A 13,545-nucleotide genomic window follows, 5' to 3' on the forward strand; every position below is an offset into this window, starting at 1 on the left:
GGTTGCACAGGTCTTCTACTCACTAGCTGTATGACTTTGAGTGCATTCTCTTACTTCTCTGAACCTCTGGGTCCTCATTTGTAGACTACTATGGGAGTATCGACATAGACCAATTCCCTGTCCCCAAGGGGAGAAACTTCATCGGTAGAATCAGTACTCCCTTTTTTCCTTCCTCTCTCTGCCAACCCCTTGGGAAGAAGAGGGAATATTCTGACCAGTGAGCCAGGCTGAATCAAGGCGGCCAGTTAGCAAAGGCCCTTGGCCACAGAGGTAGATCTCTGAGCAGCTTTAGGGAAACATCTGATCCCATCTGTGGGGATCCTGAGCGACCTCTCTCTCAAATGGTTCTGAGCTCAAGCAGAGAAGGGAGGTGTCATTTATTGGGGCTTCCTCAAGCCCCCCAAAAGATGACTCCCCCATTGGGATGCCACGAGGCTTACCAGGGCCTGTGAAAGCCACTCTGTACCACCTGGGCACACAGCAGGGCCTCAGTGGATGTATGTGGTGGTGGTGTCTCTTCGCCAGTCTGTGGTCTAGCATCGCTTGCTCCACAGGAGAGACCCGGCTTAGCCCCGACAGCGCCGGCCTTGAGGCCGCCGAGCAGTCCTCTCTCTCAGAAGGAAGATAGACTCAGAGTGTGGTTCCCACCGGAGCTGGACACACATGACCAGCGTCCTCATGAATAAGTCCCATCTACTCTATCCAGAAACAGCTTCAAGAAACTTGAACAGAATCAACCTCATAGTAACCGAGAAGCCAGACCTCAGGGACACTGCAATACCACTGGGAAGGGGACGCAATCGGTGTTGGGACTGGCTCAGGAGAACGGAGTAGAACCCCCCCTGCCGCACGCACAGATCCTGCTTGTCCTCAGTGCCAGGTGCCCTCCATGCAGCGACAGGGGTGGGAGGTCACTCAGCAGTCACATCGGCCCTTCCCTTAAAGACTGAACACAGGGCAAAAAATACCAACGAGGGTGGGGTGGGGGGGTGGAACTAATCATGTGAAGATGAGAGTGAAGAGGAGGAGCCCCAGACGTCGGCTTGACCTAGTACAGCGGGTGACCCCAAGCATCCACACGAGCCCCCAAGGGTCACCACGCAGCCGGGGTCAACACCCCACTCAGGCAAAGAGAGGCCCCAAAACAAGGTATCTGCAGGGGACTTTGGTACTTTCTCCCCAGGACCCTCTCCCTGCTCTGCGGCAAGCGTGTGACTTGTAGCTAACCTACTCCATGGAGGACGGCTTGATGTCTTTCTGGGGTGATATTAGTCTGGGGAGCCACACCTCCCTCATTGCCAGGTCTGGGTGGGGCTTCACTCCAGCCCCAGGGTGGGGCACGTGACTCGGGTCTGAACCAATCAGAACCTTTCCTGGCTGCAGTGCTTGGTCCAGGTGAGCGTGTGACCTAAGCTTGCCCAATCAAGGTGAACCTGGGGGCTTTTTGATGGGAACGTGGAACTGAGACGGTGCATTCTTCTCCACTGTCTTTGATGGAAACAGGACCCATCTTGCAACCCTGAAGGTCAGCCTGTCTGGGACGGCAAGATCCTAACTTGTCTTAGAGCGCTTGGGCAGCTTGACTGCTTTATGCCCAATTCTGCACCCTCCCCATATCCACCCCCTTATAACCTTGCAGGGCCCTCCCATTGTGGCCCCAGGACGTGAACTAAAGCTTGAAAACTGCTCGCGCTAGCTCTTGTGCACGCACCTCTGACGGCATCGGGAGAATGTGCCCCATTTAGTCTGCTGCGATAAGAGACAGGCAGGAGAGCAATCTCCTTAGCTGACTGGCAGCTCAGCCCCGACATGTGAGCGAGTCCCGTAAAAGACCAAAAAAAAAAACTTCCCCGCTGACCCAGGGCACTAATGAACAGCTGTTGCTTTGTTACTGGTTTGGATGGTTTGTTCCCCAGCACTGCAGCAGCACGAGGTACTGACTGACACAAGACCCTGGGCAATCAATTCCCATTTCCAGCTGGGTTATGATGCAGAAGAATCATCCTAGCAAACATATTCTTGTATCCTGGCCCACAGCTCAGGAATAGTGGAGAAGAGCCCAAGAGTCAGAAGCACAGAATGTTCACTAGAAGGTTCTGAGTTCATTTAATACCTGCTTTTTTTCCGCAATGGCAGGTTTCCAAAACATAAAGCAAGTGCACAGACAGGCAGGGGAGGTAGCTTAATACACACAAGTGTATCTCCAACACTAGAGGTGTCTCCCGGCTGTTGTTGGGGGACTCTGAGGCGGGACAGGCCTGGCAAGGCCTGCAGCTCGTCTGTCGGCGGCACATCCTCTGGTGAAGGGACTGCTCTGCTTGCTGGCTCCTGCGGGGCCAGGGACATACTCCCCAGGTGCCTCCTGGGCGCTGAAGATCTTTTCGTAGTACTCAATCAGCAGTTCGGTGAACAGGTTCAAGGGCACAAGGGCACTCAGGGAGGCCGCCCCCTGGGACGGCCAGATTAAATTCAGCCCGAAGACACAGGCCAGGTTGGAGCTGTTCATTTTGTTAAAAATGCTCTCCTGGGATACCTGGAAGAACCCACACGTGAGACAAGCGGAGTGAACCCAGAGGGCAGCAGTGGCCTGGAATTCCCTCCTAAACCCTGGGAGGGGTGTGAGTAGTAAGAAGAGCACTGGCCTGGGAGCTACCCCCTGGTACTGTGACCTTGAGCCACCTCCCTGCTTAGGACCTCAGTATCCCTATTTGTAAAAGGAAGAAATTGACCTCAATGCCCTGGGGGATCCTTTGGCTCTGACATTTCCTCAACACCCTACCATCTCCTCTTCCACTCCAGGGAACCCAGGAAGCCTACTCAGGGTGGGTATGAGCTGGATGACCTCTCAGCTCCATGCTGTGGTTGGTGAACTAGGCATGATCAAGACCAGCCAGCATGTTGGGGTCCCGGGTGGAGTGAGGAGAGAGTGGAAGAGCTTCCTCCCTGAAGGGCTCTCTGTCCGTCTCCACCAACATCTCCAGCACCCCAGGAAGTGGGATTCCTTCCACCCCATTTTACAGATGAGGGAACTGAGGCCCCATAGAGTACAGGAGACTTGCCCAAGGTCATGTAGCCAGTCAGTGGCAGGGGGACCCAGCACACCCATCTGAGAGTAGGGCCTGTTCTTTTCTCCTGACCTCCCTACAAGTTCCAAGCTGTGGGGAGCCTCAAAGGATCAGGAGCGGGAATAAAGCAGAGCCGTGAGGGCCAGGGCATAGCAGAGAACCGGAGAAGTGGGCACAGCTGGGAGCCGCTCTCACAGAACTGACCACAACGGCCAGACACAACCCAGCCCTGCCTCAGTTTAGAACGAGGCTCCTTGCAGATGTCACTAATTTAACATTAAAGATGAGATCATGCTGGATTATCCCGGAAGCCCTAAGTGCAATGACAAGTGTGCTTGTGAGAGAAAGGCAAAAGGAGATGGGAGACAGGAGACACACAGAGGGGACAAGGTCACGTGGAGACAGAGGCGGAGACCAGAGTGGCACAGCTACCAGGAGCTGGGAGAGGCAGGAAGGGTCCTCCCCTAGAGCCTCTGGAGGGAGCACTGCCCCATCAACACCTTGATTTTGAATGCTGGCTTCCAGAAGAGTGAGGTCAGTTTCTGCTGTTTGAAGCCACACAGTTTGTGGTACTTTGTCACAGCAGCCAGAGGAAGCTAATCTACGCGTGATATGTGCCTTGTTCAGGGCACAGTGGAGGCCTACCGTGTATCAGGCTCCTTGCCCTGGACACAGAACATAGCCCCCACCTCCCTGAGACTCAGCCCATGCAGGAGGTGATGTGGGATCAGAGGACCCCAATAATGAAGGTCATAGGCAATGACCAAGGGATGGCCAGGAACGGGAGCGGGCAGGGGAATGGCTGGTCCTGTCCAGCAGGAGGGGGTGTCTCAGCAGAGCTGTTGCCCCACCAGGCCATGGATGGAGTCCTTTGGTGCCAGAGAGTCATATTCCAAGGCCAGAGGAGGGTGTGACCCCGTCCCTGGGGCAAGCAGGGGACTGGTCTACGCAGGCAGCTTGGTGTGGATGGGAGAGGCCATCACGGCCAGGCACGAAGCCTGGGCCTCACCCCATTGCCCATTTTGTCCACTCACCGCGTGCAGAAAGCCCATGAGGTAGCTGAGGACGGTGTAGTTGTGTTCTGGGAGACTCCGTAGGATCTGGCGGCAGCAGGTGACACGCAGGCTGCTTTCCACACCTGAAAGGGCACGGGCTCCATCCTAAGCTGGCTCCAGGGGCCTGAGGGCAGCCTACATCCTTGCCTGGGGGTGGGGGCACTGGCACATGGAGGAGGATGGCCTGGAGCCCCCACCCACTGCCTGGCCATGGGGCTGTTCTCAGCAAACTCTTTCTGCAGGCTCTCTAAAACGGGAACAACAGGCTGGGCTCGGTGGCTCAGCCTGTAATCCCAGCACTTTGGGAGGCTAAGGTGAGTGGACTGCCTTAGCCCACAGGTTCGAGACCTGCCTGGACAACTTGCTGAAACCTCGTCTCTATAATAAATAAAAAACTAGCTGGGTGTGGTAGCGCGCGCTTGTAATTCTGGCTACTAGAAAGGCTGAGGCGGAAGGATCACCGGAGTCCAGCAGGTCGAGGCTGCGGTGGTCGAGAGTGTGCCACTGCACTCCAGTCTGGGCAACAGAGTGAGACTCCAACTCAAAAAATAAAAAAAAATAAATAAATAAAAATAAAACGGGCACAACAGCTATAATCTTCCAGGAAGCCAGCAGAGCTGAGTCACTTTATTAATGGGTTGGTCTAGACCAGGGGTGAGCAAACTGCAACCCATGAATCAAATCTGGACCATCGCCTGCTTCTGTCAATAAAGTTTTATTGGAATACCCCATGGCCTTTTTGCATGTAGTCTGTGGCTGCATTTGCCTTGTAAGGGCAGAGTTGAGTTGCAGCAGAGACTGTACAGCCCATGAGCCTAAATATTTACCATTTAGCTCTTTCCAGGAAAAATCTGCAATCCTGCTCTAGACTGATCACCTGTTTATGACAGCACCAAATCCCTATACCACGCTGCTCTTGGGGAAGGTAGTGTTGCCACCCTCCTGGGGCCTGGCCTAACCATCCCACACTCTGAGACCCCACAGTGCCTTCATGACCACATGCTCCATTGGAGTTCTGCAATGTTCACATCAAAACCCACCAACCAAAGGATTCACCAAATTGCAGCTGCAGATACACACGTGCATATGCACATTCATACACAATGCCCGCACACATACTCATGCACACACCCACCCTGCACACACCCACCCTTGCATGCACATGCTCACACACACCCACACCTGCACATCCGCTCCCACATGCAAACACCCATACACATTTACATGCACACACACTCATGCACTCACACACCCCATACACACACACATGCACTTACACGCCCCCCCACACACACTCGCACACACATGCACACACACGCTCGCACCTGTGGTGGCATACCCATATCCTCCAACACACTAGCCACCCTCCCCAGTTACTGGGGAGCACTTTGAGTGCTCTACAGACACACCCGGCGCCAAGACATGAAACTCCCACAGTGACCTTTCTTCTTGGCTCATTAATAAAAGGCATCATTCCATGAGATCAAACTATTGTTGCTGTTCAGTAATTCAAATGGACAAAGAGTTCCCCTGAAGTGAGCGTTTCTGAGGAACCAGTCAGGTCTGGAGGCCGCCGTCTTGCTCTGGCTGTTCTAAAAATTTTGGTCCTACAGTGTTTATGGGTGCAGGTCCACCTCGCTCTCACTGGGGTCACCAAGAAGGCACACCCACTGGCAAGCAGGCAGGACCAGCAAGCTGTCACAGCAGGCAATGTCATCAAAAACTTACTACATGCCAGCAATCATGCCAAGTATTTTAACAGCTCCAGGGTATACAGATGAGGAAAGTGAGCTCAGAGAGCTTGGATGACCAGCCCAGGATCACACAGCTAGTGAGTGGCGAGGCTGGGACTTGAATCTAGATCTGTTTAGCTGTGACCCAGTGCCTTAACTCGCCTGCTGGACATCAGGCGCTATCCCAGCAGCACTATCCCTGGACGCTATAGGCACCCGGAAAGCCCAGGTCCCCGAGTGGAAGGGTTCGTTGCATCACTTCAGGAGACACATCTGCCTGTCAGATAAAATAGAGGACACGGCCAGACTTGGTGGCTCAGCCTGTAATCCCAGCACTTTGGAAGGCTGAGGTGAGTGGACTGCCTGAGCCCGTGGGTTCGAGGCCAGCCTGGGCAACTTGGCGAGACCCCATCTCTACAATAAATAAAAAATTAGCCGGGCGTGGTAGCGCATGCCTATAGTTCTGGTTACTTGGAAGGCTGAGGTGGAAGGATCGCCAAAGTCCAGCAGGTTGATGCTGGGGTAGTCGTGAGTGTGCCACTACACTCCAGCCTGGGCCACAGAGTGAGACTCCCACTCAGAAAAAAAAATAGAGGATGTTCAGTGAAATGTGACTTGAAGGTAAACAGCAAATACTTTTGAGTATAAGTATGCCCCATGCAATAGTGAAGAAGCATGCATTGTTTATCTGAAATTCAAATTTAACTGGGCATCCTGTTCTTTCATTGCCATATCCAGCACTCCAATGCATTTCTTTTTTTTTTTTCTTTTTCAGTTGGAGTCTCACTCTGTCACCTAGACTGGAGTGCAGTGGCCACTCCCAGCCACTGCAGCCTCGACCTGCTGGGCTCCGGCGATCCTTCCACCTCAGCCTTCTGAATAGCCGGAATTACAGGCATGCGCTACCAGGCCTGGCTGATGTTTTTATTTATTGTAGAGATGAGGTCTCGCCAAGTTGCCCAGGCAGGTCTTGAACCCGCGGGCTCAGGCAATCCACTCACCTCAGCTTCCCAAAGCGCGGGATTATAGGCTGAGCCACCGAGCCCGGCTGCTGAGGTGCATTTCAACCACGACAGCTTATCAGGCCACAGGCCCGGAGGCAGAGTTCCCAGCCTCTGGTACCCTCTCAGTTCTCCACAACCAGATCCTCAGAGCTTTCACAGCTGGCAGTGAGCAAAATGAAACTGGAAAGAGCTCTAAATGTGCATCAGCAGGGGGCCAGTGAGACAGAGTACAAGGTCCCAAGGAGTGATGGCCACGGCAAGGCTGTGTAGCCATTACAGAGAGCAGACATGCATGTAAGGGGAGGAATTAAAGGATGGTGGGAATGAGAAAAAGGCATGGCTCAAAACAGCTCCTGCGGCAGGGGCAGTCCCAGAAGCAAAAACTCACGGGCAAGAAAGCTGCAGGATGGAGCCCTACCCCGAAAGACTGGTGCTTTCCAGCACCGGATCTTCACCTATCGCTCACGCTTTCCATTAAGCTCTTTAAAGAGTTTCCTTAAAGCTCTTTCCATTAAGCCAGGCCAGTCCCTTTCCTGCATTTCCATATTTATATCAGAGGAAGAAGGAACAATTTTCCCCCAAACTGCTCAAGGTGATATTTTGACAGCTGTGCAGGGAATCAAGTGGCTTCTAAAGGAGTCCAGTGACCTCAGCTTGGCATTCCATCGGACAAAGCCCTGACCCACTGGCAGCATCGTGGTATCACCTGGGAGATGGGTAGAGATGCAGATTCCTGGGCTCCTCCTCACACCCACTGATTCCAAAGCTCTGAGCTGGGACCTCACCATCCATGCACCCTGTGGGGCGCTGATTCTTAGAAGAGCTTGAGAATTCATGTACCACAGCCAGTCGTGTCACTCCCACGCCCCTGAATTTAGTGCTACCATGAGCTGTCACACCTCCAGGCTCTGCCCTGTCCTTCTTCCTCTCCAGATATCCCTGCTTTTCTTGCGGTACACGTCCATGCCCTCTTTCAGACACGCAGCAGTCACTTAATTCTGCTTAGTTCAACAATGCATCTGTCCTTGCACCTCGTCTGGGCATTCCTGATGGCGATGGCCTGCATGTTTATTCCCCTCCAAATCGCCATTGCCTGGCACGCACAGGGACTGACAAGAAGGTATCCAGTGTCAGAGAAAAACAGAGCTGGACTCTAGTTAAAGCAGTAAGGGTAGACTTTACTCAATAATACCAACTGCACTAGCGAGCAGGAACAGAACTCAACGTCAACTGTGCGGAAGTGAGTGGGCATCCCAGAGGGAGAATGAGGAAGGAGCGGGGGGGGGGGGTGCCAGAGTGTATGGCAGGGCTTGGGCAGGGAAGTGACATTTATAAAGGTAGGAAGGGGTGACAGGGCTCACAACACACCACCCCAAAGTCTGGCGCCTGGGTATGCTGGATATATTCAGCTGGAAATTTCTGAGAAACAGCAGGTGCAGGCAGGACTCTGACCTCTGCCTTGTCCCCTGGAGCAGGTCGTAGAACCCCTCCGTGAGAGGGGCCCTCCCTATGCCCAGAGGGAAGGCACGTTCTCAGCCCTGAAGATGGAGGGATGCCAAGAGGAATCGAATGGACAGGCCTAGTCAAGTTCTCCCAGCTTCCTGCCCTTGGCTCCTAGCCCTTTGTCCTGTCACGTTTTCCATGACGTAATACCCTTCTTCAAACCCGACATAAAAACTCTGAGGCTAAAACTTGCATTAAATAAACTAGCATGTTTCTCTCTTGTAAATCTGTCTTTTGTCAGCCTGAGTTACAGGGCTCAGCCAAACATGGGTAGAAGGAAAATGTTTTTTGCTCCCCTACAGTTACCAACAATGAAGATGGACTACATTGGCTGGAACCCCTTGCTCAGTCTGGAAGCTGCAGCAGAATTCAGGCCCTTCGGCAAAACCAGCCAAGATTTACTCTTCTTACCAAAGTCAGCTGTCTACAGGACCCTATTGAATTAGGGTGGTAAAGTCTCTTTGTCTTTTCTCTTTCTAAATTTGGACTAGTGGGAGAAAAATGTTTATTAGAATTGGTTCTGGCTAGGTGTATTGGATCACGCCTGAAATCCCAGCACTTCAGGAGGCTGAGGTGGTAGGATCGCTTGAGGCCAAGAGTTGGAGACCAGCCTAGGCAACATAGTGAGACCTCAGCTCTATGAAAATCCAGAAAATTAGCTGGGCATGGTGACGCGTGTCTGTAGTACTAGCTGCTTGGGAGGCTGAGGCAGAAGGATCGCCTGAGCCTAGGAGGTCGAGGCTGGAGTGAGCCATGATCATGCCACTGCGCTCCAGCTTGGGAGACAGAATGAGAGTCCAACTCAAAAAAAAAAATTGGTTCTTTGGCTTGTGACTTTCATGAATTTGATTTGAAACTGAGTATTTCTTGGCAGTCCTTTGACTCCCAGGAATAGTCACTGCTTTCTTTGTCTCTTGTGTTGTTTGTTAGGAGGAGAACCATAGGATAAATACTCTCCTTTTGTTTCACTCTGTGTCCTGAGAGCTTGCTTCTGTAATGAGTTTGGCTTCCAACTGCGGGGGAGGGAATAGGTTGCTGTCAGGTTGGAGCCCCGAGAATGTATAGATGGCCAGACGGAATGTGGGTTGCATCCCATCGCAAATGATCCTACCAACCATGGTCAGCTCTTGGCTTGTCTAAGCCCTTCTTTCTTTCGGCTATCTTGGGGATAACTTTGGATCCTGGGGGGACTGCATATTCCACACCCTTTTTTGGGAAGGCCTCTTGCATCCATGGTCAAAAGGCTTACTGGTTTTGAGTCACAATGGATTAGGTATACCTTTGGTGGAAAATAAAAGTTAAAAGGACCATCTGGAAACAAACTGGGAAAATAAAAAAAATCTTAAAGGTCTTCCCCTGAGATACTGACAAAAAGCTTTCGCCCTTAATAGGTAACTTAAACCTGCGTGAAACTGTATGAAGAGTTATCAGAGCTCGGTTTGTGTGTGTGTATGTCAGGTATATGTATGTATGTTATGAATATGTGAAATTTTTCTATATCTGGATAGCATTACCAAATTAATTTATAAAACCCCTTAAAGAAATTCTATTCAAATTGGCATAGAGATATATGTGCTTATATAAATTAAATATCTGCAATTCTTTATTAAAAGTTCTCGTCCCAGCCTGGCTAACAAAATGAGACCTCGTCTTTACAAAAAAAAATTTAAAAATTAGCCAGGCATAGTGGTGTGCACCTGTAATTTCAGTTTCTTGGGAGGATGAGGTAGGGAGATCACTTGAGCCCAGGAAAGTTCAAGGTTGCAGTGAGCTGTAGTTGCACCAAGGCACTGCAGCCTGGGCCACAAAGTGAGACCCTGTCTCTACAAAACATTTAAAAATTGGCTGGGCACAGCGGTGCACACCTGTAGTCCCACCTACTTGAGAGGCTGAGGCAGAAGGATCACTTGAGTCCAGAGTTTCGAGGTTGCAGTGAACAGTAATGGTGACACTACACTCTAGCCTGGGTGAGGGAGCAAGACTGTCTCAAAAAAAAAAAAAAAAAAAAATTCCAGTAAAGCAAACTTAAAAAGAACCTGCCTAGGTCAATTACCATTCTTCCTACACATATGTAAAAAACCAGGCCAATCCAATGAAACCAGACTTATTTTACAAACAAGAATCAAAAGCAGAGGTACCAACTATATGGAGAAATTATGCTTCAGTGGAAAACTACAGTACATACTTGTGGGTTCTCAGTTCTTCCAGTTTTTTCTAACACCCGGCTAAACACACCAAACATTTCCATTTTTTCTCCCATCTTCCTGACTTGGCATCACAGAGAATGAAAACTCTCATTTCCCCAAAGCCCTGCAAGCTGAAGCAGGAACATGTGACATGAACTTCAAAGAAATCATCACAAGAGATCATGTATGGACAACCCTGTACCCCCTGCTGCATCAGCCACTCGGAAAGTTCACTGGAACACCCAATGCCATCACCAAAATTATCCACATTGCAAACTAGAAAATTCATGGGCTGGCTACTGCCATTCTCATTCCACCATGAAAGGCTTCTTCAAGCTAACCATCTAGAAATCTCAATGGAATGCCCTCTGGACCCAAAGCTTGGGTTTATAGTTTGTTCAACCCAGGAGCCTTTGTGTTTGTTGACACAGAAATGCTCCCAATCAAATAGCCGATTGCTTGTGCACAAAGATCTCACGTAGGTAGCCACCCTGCTCCCACCTAGACCACTGCCTCCTGAAGTCAGATGCAACTGTTTAACTGGAGTGACCTACTCACAGGACTGAAAGGATTCACTGTAATAAGAGACAGTTTCCCAACTTGGTTTCTGCACTGTGACACTTCTTTTTTTTTTTGAGTTGGAGTCTCACTCTGTCACCCAGACTGGAGTGCAGTGGCCACTCCCGGCCACCGCAGCCTCGACCTGCTGGGCGCCGGCGATCCCTCCGCTTCAGCCTTCCAAGTAGCTGGAACTCCGGGCGTGCGCTACCACGCCCAGCTAATTTTTTATTTTATTGTAGAGATGAGGTTTCACCAAGTTGCCCAGGCGGGTCTCGAACCCATGGGCTCAGGCAATCCACTCACCTCAGCCTCCCAAAGTGCTGGGATTACAGGCTAAGCCACCGAGCCCGGTGACTGTGACACTTCTTGGAGAAAGTTTCAGATGGGGAGGGTACTACCCCAAAATATGGCACCTGGGCACATTGAATAGTTAAGTTGAAGAATTCTGAAAAAATGGCAGGTGCAGGAAGGACTCTGTAACCTCCCCCTTCTTCTCTGAAACAGGTCAAAAGACCCCCTGTGAGAGGGGCCCTTCCCTATGCCCAGAGGGAAGGAGCATCCTCATCTCTGAAGATGGAGGGATGCCAGAAGGAATCAATGAACAGGACTTGTCAAGTTCCCCCCAGTTTCCATGCCTTGGTTCATATTCCTTTGTCCCATCATGTTTTGCTATGATTTTCCACTCTTCCTCAAACCTGGTATAAAAACACTCAGGATTACTGTGTCTTCAGGTCTTCATTTTCTTACAAAGGCTCCAGTGACAGGTAAAATTTATATTAAATAAAATGGTAGTTTCCTCTTGTGACTTCACCCTCTACCAGCCCAGTGTATAGGGCCCCAGTCAAGGAACCTAAGATGGGTTAGAAGGAAGAGTTTTTTCCTCTCCTACAGGGGTTACTCGATGGGACTATGCCACCTGGATTTCTTCGGTGCCTACTGGGAAGAGAAACAGGCTTCTGGTGTCATCATGACAGGAGGCAACGGTTCCAGCCCTACTCCTTCCACAGTGAGTCATCTCTTTGAATGTTAACACTTCAGAGAAATGGCTCTGGGTCCTTGAGGGGACAGTAATGGGTGGTGGGAGATTTTCATCTGAAAGGGCAGAGAAAGGATTTACAGTTGCAAGCTCTCTCAAGGAAAGGAAGGGCTCAGGGGCCTCTCTGCCCGTCACCAGGCTTTGGCCTGTCAATTCTCCTGGCAGCACTGAGCTTTCTCAGGCAGGAGCCTAGAGGAACTGGAGTCATCATGTCTTTGCGGCCCTCTGCTAATGAAGTCTGGAAGCGTCTCTCTAGAACAGAGTTCAGTATATTCAGGCGACAGGGACGTTGTCCATCTCGCCTGCCCTGCCCTCCTGGCACCAGGCCAGACGAGTGGGTAGACACCAATTGGACAACCTCCATCAGATAACTGCTTCCATGCATATGATAGGATTTGTCTTCAGAAGGCCCAGCCCGTCTCCAAACCCTCCCAGGCACCCTGTCCACTAGCTGAAGTCAGCCAGCCCTCAACCCTTTTTGTGACCATCTGGTCTGTGGGACAGCCGCTTCCCCCATCTCAGTCAGGGCTTGGCACTTGGCAGGTGCTTGGGAGCAAAAGCTGTGTTAGTGGGTGGAGCTTTCCCTCAGTGGGGAGTTTGAGTTCTTGTATCCTTGAGGTGTGGCCACGTGATTGCAGTCAATCTCCAGCCTCCTGCCCTTCCCAGGGAGTCAGACTGGTCTCATGTGACTCAAAGCCCCAACCCTCTCACCCCATGAGTGGCGTTTCCAGAGTGGCCAGCTCCATCTTGAGTCCCCATAAGAATCAGTTACTATAAATCTTTAAGGTCTCCAATGAATAACAAAGACACTGCCGTTCCCTGGGAAATTCCAAGGTTCAGAGGTCACCTGCCAGGGGCTAGGATGAAGGCCCAGCTGCTCTTTGGGTAAAGGTGATTCTTGACAACACAGCAGGGAAGCAACACTGACTTATTCAAGTTTTGTCTCTGAAACACCTTAAGGTAGCTGTTTTAGAATTAACATAAAAACCGGGTTTCCTCCGTTGGCTTACAGTGCTCCAAGAAGAAACTTTGGGTCCAGAGGTAGCCCCATTAAGTGTTTGATTACATAGACAAAAGACCGGAGGCTGTACAATTCTTTTGAAGTGTTGACTTCCTTAGCACTCCCCAGTACTTCTGAGATGCCTTTACTGAGCTGTTTGTGACTAATCTGTGCACTGAGCACTTGTGTGTACCATATGTACTTGGTGTTCTACAATAATTTGAAGATAAATGCTGGAAGGCCCCATTCTAGAGGAGGAATGGGGTATTGGGGGTACAAGCAGGACTCTGACCAGGATGATGTTCCCTAAATCTAGAGACACCCTTGGCCACCCCACCTCCACCCCCTGGTTCCATAGCACCTGAGAGACTGGGCCTGTCTGTGGACAGTGAGTGGTGGGCA

General features: G+C 51.0%; 1 protein-coding gene across 2 annotated transcripts in view; it reads right to left on the reverse strand.

The window, feature by feature from the left end:
- Nucleotides 1-2,067: 2,067 nt before the first annotated feature.
- Nucleotides 2,068-13,545, reverse strand: part of ARHGAP8 (Rho GTPase activating protein 8) — a 73,836-nt gene continuing 62,358 nt past the window's right edge. Inside the window, exons 11-12 of one of the 2 annotated variants that reach the window (XM_008055177.1) lie at nt 4,100-4,203; nt 2,068-2,533 (exon numbers count right to left, since the gene is read on the reverse strand). In XM_008055177.1, coding sequence (XP_008053368.1) covers nt 2,210-2,533; nt 4,100-4,203 — 428 coding nt within the window. In that variant the 3' untranslated portion in view covers nt 2,068-2,209. The remainder of the gene's footprint in view (nt 2,534-4,099; nt 4,204-13,545) is intronic. The other variant, XM_021710957.1, reaches the window with a different exon arrangement.

The sequence above is a fragment of the Carlito syrichta genome, unplaced genomic scaffold (genome assembly GCF_000164805.1).
Source record: "Carlito syrichta isolate Samal-C Ts95f unplaced genomic scaffold, Tarsius_syrichta-2.0.1 Scaffold301761, whole genome shotgun sequence".
In the NCBI taxonomy this organism is placed as follows: domain Eukaryota; kingdom Metazoa; phylum Chordata; class Mammalia; order Primates; family Tarsiidae; genus Carlito; species Carlito syrichta.